Here is a 7,505-nt window from a genome sequence, read left to right on the forward strand (position 1 = left end):
TGTTCATCAAACAGAATATTTCACAGCAAAATCAGAAACCAGCAGCATCCAACTTCAGCAGAGAACGTCACGTGGCAAACTCATGGCCCGGGGGCCAAATGCGGCCCTCTGGAGCATCTAATTCGGCCCGCAGGAGAAAGTAAAAAAGACAGAGAAATCATGAATCATTGTGTAAATGACACTCAACAATAAGTGCAGGTGCTCACAGTTTTCCTGGTGCTTATCTCACATGATTGCAGTCATTTTTAATGTTAAACAAAATCCTTTGATTTTCCTCAAATGATGGCATATTTCACTTAATTAAAAAGAAATTGGTCTGAAAATCTTGGGATTTTAAAGTGAAGATCTTGATGGGATTGATATTTATCACTTTTTACTTGCGGATATGGTCAGTTTCTTACATAATTTGTATTTTTATGTATACGTGACAGTGCAAACTAGAGCGCAATAATGTTGAAATTACTCGTATTCCCCCATAAAATCTGTGGCCCACTTGAGATCAAACTGCTCCATATTTGGCCCCTGAACTAAAATGAGTTTGTCACCCCTGGATCCCAGTGGATCCCATCATGGTTCCTCAGTATCTCCAGAGCTCCTGCGTTTAGTCTCCCTCCCGGGGTGGGCTCACAGTAGATCGGATATAGAGATCATCATTGCTGCGGGCTGCCTGTTTAATATTTCTGCATCAGTTCTCTCTCTCTCTCTCTCTCTCTCTCTCCCTCCCTCCCTCCCCACATCCCCAAACCCTCCAAATTCACACGGGGCTCCTGGTCCCTCCCTCTAACCGAGCCGGTAGCCTATAACCTCCCCAGGTCTCCGCCCATTCCTTCACAGTTTGATTCTTTGGGATGTATTGTCATGCAAAGCAGCCCAAAGGACGCGTAAAGTATTCCCCCAGAGCGCAGCGCAGACACACATGCACGGAACGCAACGAAGGACACAGACCGGGGCCAATAACGCGGTGGGTTTCAATCATCACCACGTCGTCCATCTGTCACAGGTAAGTTTAGTCAGCAGCATGGATCACACTTTGTTTCCTGGCACGATTTTATGGCGCAACGCAAAGCAGTGAATCCGTGCGTAAACGTGTGCGCACTGCTGGGCTCTGCTCACAGATGTGGCGGAATGTGGGATCTTTCTCTCTAACATTGTGTCGGTTAGGATTCATGCGGATTACATGTATCTTTGTGTGTTTGTTTTGTAGACAGCCTGGTCTCATGAGCTGCGACGCACGGGTTGGATCGTTAATGGAGACACTGAACCAGTGACTCGTCTCCATCCCCTGATCCCGCTACACACGGGATCTGTTCACACAGAACTCTGGATCGCCTGAGAATACCCTTTAAGGGGATTTAGGATCTCGCAATTATTAACATTTTTTTTTTTTTTTTTTGCACACCAAGTGTGTTATTTCCTCACTTGTCCTAAATTGGGATTTACGCATCGTTTGAAGTGCCTCACCGGCCCGGTTTTAATCCAGTGTAACTGTGGCATTGTTACCAGACCAGGGACCAGGATCACCATCATCAGGCAGGATTACACGTCCACCACCCGTTCCCAGAGCTGCCACCATGAGCCAGGCGGATGTGTCGACCTGCTCCGCGCCGCAGAGGGTTTTCCAGGAGGCGGTGAAGAAGGGCAACACCAAGGAGCTGCACTCTTTACTGCAGAACATGACAAACTGCGAGTTCAACGTCAACTCGTTCGGGCCGGAGGGGCAGACTGCGCTGCATCAGTCCGTCATAGACGGAAACCTGGAGCTGGTTAAACTGCTGGTGAAGTTCGGTGCTGACATCAGACTGGCGAACAGGGAAGGGTGGAGCGCTATACACATCGCAGCTTTCGGAGGCCACCAAGATATTGTTCTATACCTCATTACCAAGGCCAAGTACTCCTCTGGCGCACGGTGATCGGTGTCTGCGGGCAGGTAAACCTAAAGCAGAAAGAAAAAGAAAAGAAAAAAAACCTCACAGTCACAAGCAATCAACAGGTGAAACGTAAAGACACTGCAACACAGCAACCGCACAGGAAAGCAACAATTTAAACTGTCATCACAGACTTACATAGTTGTGCCAAATTACTTTTTTTTTTTTTTTTTTAATTATTTTTTTTAAAGGAAATAAAGCAGACCTGCGAAATAATCTCTCCTCGCAAACCAAACAACTATAGGGTCCTTCCTGCACTCTGGAGGGAACCAGCACTAAACATACAGCAGCAGAACATGCGTCATCTAACAGTAACAAACCCATTTCAGCGGGTTTGTTGGTACTAAAGCTTTTCTCTTGAATGTGCATGATGTTCAATCCGAAACCTGTGTGTGTGTGTATGTGTGTGTGTGTGTGTGTGTGTGTGTGTATGTGTGCGTGTGCGTGTGTGTGACTCCAGAGTGCAGATGGTTTCCCATGGTTTCCCAGCATATTCAACAGATAAACAGTTTAGACCTGTTGGTCCTGCATGATTGCTCTGGTAAACCTTTAATAAGTTATTTTATATTAAAAAAAAAAAAAAAAAAAACAAGGCACTTGATGCTTAATGGCTACATGCTGGAATATCTGAAAGGGAAGATGTGATCAAGAGAGAGGTCTTTATTTTCTTTAACAAAACAGTGATTCATGCCTTTTTTTAAAAAAAAAAAAAAAGCTCAAAGAGTGGCATTATGGCTATCCATCATGGTTTATTTTTTTTTTTCCACATTGTTATATAACAACCTGACTTTTTTTTGGGTGGTTGTGAAGTACTGTACACAATAGCTTTACTTTGTTTTCTTGTTTGTAAAGGAAAAGAAAAGACTGCAGCTGAATGCGCTCTGCAAGCAGATTCTTGCCATGCTGGCGTCCAACTTTTTCAGGCCAGTGCGATCACTTTAGCCAAGTGGTCACTATTGTGTGACTTAAGGACAAAATAAAATAAAACAAACCCGCTGCTTTTGCTTGGTATAAAGGAAAGAGACAAAAAAAAGAGAGAGAGAAAAAAAAAAAAAAAACCGGCATTTGGAATTCACTTTATAATCTCCTTTCAGTATTTTATTAACATCCTAGTCATCACTGTGAAAGCAGGCTGGGTTTTTTTGTATTTATGAAGGTACATTGAGAAGATGCATTTTGAATTATGTTGTGGATCTTCTTTAAAAAAAAAAAAAAAAAAAAAAACTGTGTGAGAATATCCTGGGTGACTTAAGCTGCTTCAGACTCTTTTTAAAAGTGTAAACTGTCCTGTGTGGAGGTGGATCTAGCCATTCTAATCCCAGCACCCTTTATATCCTCACATCTCCTCTCTGTCATGACCTGTTGACCTCCATCAGGAGCTCTTCCTCCATCACCTCCACCTCATCATCATTCCCGGTTTTTTTTTTTGGTTTTTTTCTTCAAAAATGACTTTGTTTGGTTTTTCCCAGCTACCTCGACTGTAAAGTATTCTCAAATTGCCTCAGCTCTCTGAGTGTGAGGAGAATCACAGATGCTCCTGTTATCGATCACACACACATACACGTGCCGGTGTGTTTTCTGCGATGTAAAGCCTCATGGACTTCAATGCAGAATGTACACACACACACACACACACACACCATATGTCCCGCATCCTCAGTCGGGACAGTTTTGTCATTTTATTTTGAAACTATTACCAAACCAGTGCTGACACGCAAAACCAACATTCCCTCACTGGGGGGGGAAGTCTGTGCTTCTCACTTTCTCCGATGAATCGACCTTTAAACCTCCACCTTTTTTCTGCAACTGTCAACCTATGTTATCCTTTTCTTTTCATATGAAATGGAAATGTGTCACATGACTTATTAAATGCAGGGAGTTTTTATTGCACAAAAACACAAAGCCTTGAGCGCCCCCAGTGTTCTTGTGGGGGTAACTGCAGGAGCCAAGGCTTTGGATAAGTAACTACTACTGATGAGCAGGACCCCAATACTGTTGGACGTTAAAAAAACAAAAAAGGATGCAGGATGTCACAGAAAAGGAAAAATTTGGTTTCACGAGCTTGCCTGCCGCATTTGGAAAGTCATGGCAACCCTAACATTTGTAACAATGCTGCTTCTTGTGTTTCTTTTTCTTGGTAATGTGTGTGTTTTGGTTTTTTGTGTTTTTTTTTTTGAAAAAAAAAAAAAAAAAGGCCAACAGAAGCTTCACAGCAGCACTGGTTCACCTCATGAGAAGCTGTTGAGACGGTGTGAGTGTGCGTGTGTGCGTGTTCATGTCGTGAGCTTCTCATGGCGCCTGTGTTAAAGCAGTCGTCCTGACTGAAAATGCTTCCCTGGAACATAAACCACAATTATCCATAACAATAGTTCCACCACATCAAGGCTTGGACTGCTGTCAGGCAACACATGAAATATGCATCGCTTGTCTTAAACTTGATTTTTAATTCTTTTTTTTTTTTTTTTTTTTTAAACTTTTTTATTTTTCTTTGAATATTGCACTGATGACTGTTGTTGAAAAGTTGGCTTCTACGTGTCAACATTTAAAAGAAATTTCTGAATAGAAAAAAAAACAAACATGACAAAATACTATTGTATAAATCTATGTTCCAGGTGATAATGTCCTAATGTGTGTATAACTTTGTGGAAAAATGTGATGTTTTTCCATGGAAGACGCGTGTATCTCTGTGATTGGGTGTATGTATATATACATATGGATATATATATATATATCAAAGCTGATGATGATGATGATGATATCTTGGGGCACTTTTTTTTTGAAGTGCCGTCTTACTTTTTTAAGGGGAATAATACATTTGATGGTAAGATCATTGTAACACGATTAAAAAATTGCACACTTGTGCAGTTATTTGGCTTACCAGGGTCATAACATTTATGACGTAAGGAGCCAGCTGCCGCATTGGTGGACAGAAGAAGAGTTTTTTCTAGAAAAAAAAAAAAGGTTGGGAAAAAAATGCAACAACAAAAAAAAAAAAAAAAAAAAGAAAGAGGGAATGAAAGACTAAGAATAAGAATAAATGCTGACTTCTTTGGGCCAACTTGTGTTTCTGGTCTTGCTTCATTTCAAGCAAGATGAAACGGTTGTTTTGCCATGGTGTCGTTTTCGTGTATGTTTTTATTTTGTATGCTTTATTTTTTGAATGCTTGTAACACTGATGATGTGTGGAAATGAGTGCTGTATTATTTTTGTACGTTTGTGTACAAGCAAGTAAAGAAATCATTAAATTCAAAAAAAAAACTCTGCCTCCGCCATGTGTTTGGTTCCTGTTCCTCCAACTCATGTGCATTTTCTTTCAACACTGCTCGCCCTCCTCTTCCTCCCTCCTGCCTTCCTCAGAAAAGTTAGGTTCGGGACCCCCCCCACCCCACACACACACACACACACACTCACTCTTGCCGCCTGGTTTTCCAAAGCCAGGCCCAACCCAGATCCCCATTCTTTCCCTTTGTCATTCATCTGGCCTCATCCTTTCACTGCTGGGATAAAGGAGCCTAATGCATTGTGGGTAGGCTCGGTTTAAAGAAGGGTCCCCTCCCCTGTGTGTGCAGTGGGAGAGATGGTTTTATGTTACCCCACCACACACACTAAAAAAACAACCCTTCCAACACACCCTCTTCTTTGCTCTAATGAACGAGACTGGCTCTGTCTGTGCATCACGTGTCACTCCCACTATGTTATAACCAACTGTATCAACACAAACAACTACTTTCTGTCACTCATGTAACGTACGGTCATGTTGGCACCTGTTAGACAGAGGTATGTCGGGTAGGGAGTGAAAAGTATTGAGTTGAACAGGAGTCACACACTGTAGTGGTGGGGTCACTGAGTCGGAGCTTCTTTAAAACTGTTTCCCTGAGGTTGTGTCTTCACTATGCAATGACCAGTGTCTGCAGTGGGCAAAGCGTTTAACAGACAAGTAGCTTGACGTGAATTATAAACACAAACTCAAATCTTGTTCTTAACAAAATATGTTTCCATTGCCAGTTTCCAAAGTGGGGTACCCAAATTGTCATACGGTCGAGGGTTGAGCAGTGATTTTAAAAGCGCGGGTGTTCTAAGGGTAGGGCAACCGTCAACTCAATTTAGTTTATTAAAGTCATTTACTACAACCATGATGAAGCTGTTATTAAGTCGGTGATACTCAACATGTGGGTCTATCTATTTATTTATTATTATTCCCCCAGAAAACCTGAAAAGGGAGAACCTTAACCATATTTTACCTTTTTCTTTGGCCATTTTGCAACTTCCTTTGTTCCTTTTTTGTCCCTTTTCCAAAAAAAATTACACTTTTTTCTTTTTTCAGATTTAAGCTTCCTTTTGCCAATACATATCCCATTTTCCTAATTATTGTTCAATTCCGAATTTCCTAATTTAACATTCTTTTTGCCACTTTTTAGAAGTTATCTTTTGCCCAATAAATTCCACTTGTTTTCTTTTTTTCCCCCTACATTTATCCTCTTTTTGTTCCACATTTTTGCCCTTTTTCACTAGTATTTGCCACATTTTGCTCATTTAAGCTTTCTCTTGCCATTACATTCTTTGCTGTGCTAGCTTAGCTTTAGCATTAGCTTGATTTCTAGCTTTAAACGCTGCATACTCAGTGGTGTGGTGGTTTCTTATGGTGAATAAGGTAGCGTTTGGTTGCAGCTCCACTTATGACTTATTTCCGCGTTATAGGAATTACAAATTGCGATCCTTTGCTCTCTTTTTTTGTGTATTACTGCCGACATGCTAAGCTAACCGTGCCTCCGTGTCCGTGAGTGTTGTTCTCCTGTAGCAGAGGCATGCGCACACAGGCACATGCTCACATGCTGCTTCTGAGCTTTTAATTGTGTCTTTCTTATCTATTTACGCGTATGATTTACACCACAACTAACACCAGAGCGCTACTGTTTACCTTCCTATTTAAAAGTGCAGCGTAGAGTTCCGAAAGTTGTGTAATCAACAGTGTTTGGAATGACGGAGTTTCAAATAACGGCGTTAGGTGACAGCGGTTTTTTTTCAGAAACGGGATAATCTCACTAATTACTTTTTACGCCATTACAACGCCGTTACTGTAACAACGCCGTAACCGTTACAACGCTGTTACCGTTACATGCACTGATTGAATAAACTGTTTGCCGAAAGCACCCCTGGCTTCACACACAGCTGTAGTGAGGAGGTGGGTTCAAAACAAGGTGAGCAATTATCATTGGCTAAGGCGGCGTCACGTTCCATGGTAGCCAATCAGGGCCAGTGTTTTTACACATGTGCCAGCACACGCGTCACACACACACACACACACACACAACCACTACAGATTTGATGAAGCAGCAGAGATGGCGAGCGTGGAGCAGTCCGATGAAAAATTGTCATTTTTAAGGTGACGATACAAACACTACTTTAAATTAATTGTGGTCAAAGACAAGAACGTGCATGTGAAGTGTACATTCTATCCAGGAGAGAAGACTTTGTCCTAAGCAACTCAAATTCAATGAAGCGCCTCACAACGACACCCGCATCTAAAAAATCTGAATTCTTTGACAGATCGCAACTTTTTTTTTTAAACAATAACGCAAA

The 7,505-nt window shown here is 41.7% G+C and overlaps 1 protein-coding gene across 1 annotated transcript; it reads left to right on the top strand.

Annotated features, from left to right (window-relative positions):
• The first annotated feature begins 445 nt into the window (after window positions 1-445).
• nrarpa (NOTCH regulated ankyrin repeat protein a) lies at window positions 446-4,928 on the top strand. The gene is made up of 2 exons (XM_028463391.1): window positions 446-1,000; window positions 1,205-4,928. Exon 2 carries the CDS (start codon window positions 1,572-1,574, stop codon window positions 1,908-1,910), a length of 339 nt encoding a protein of 112 aa, XP_028319192.1. The 5' UTR covers window positions 446-1,000; window positions 1,205-1,571; the 3' UTR covers window positions 1,911-4,928.
• Window positions 4,929-7,505: the final 2,577 nt, after the last annotated feature.

The sequence above is a fragment of the Gouania willdenowi genome, chromosome 12, assembly GCF_900634775.1.
Source record: "Gouania willdenowi chromosome 12, fGouWil2.1, whole genome shotgun sequence".
Lineage (NCBI taxonomy): Eukaryota > Metazoa > Chordata > Actinopteri > Blenniiformes > Gobiesocidae > Gouania > Gouania willdenowi.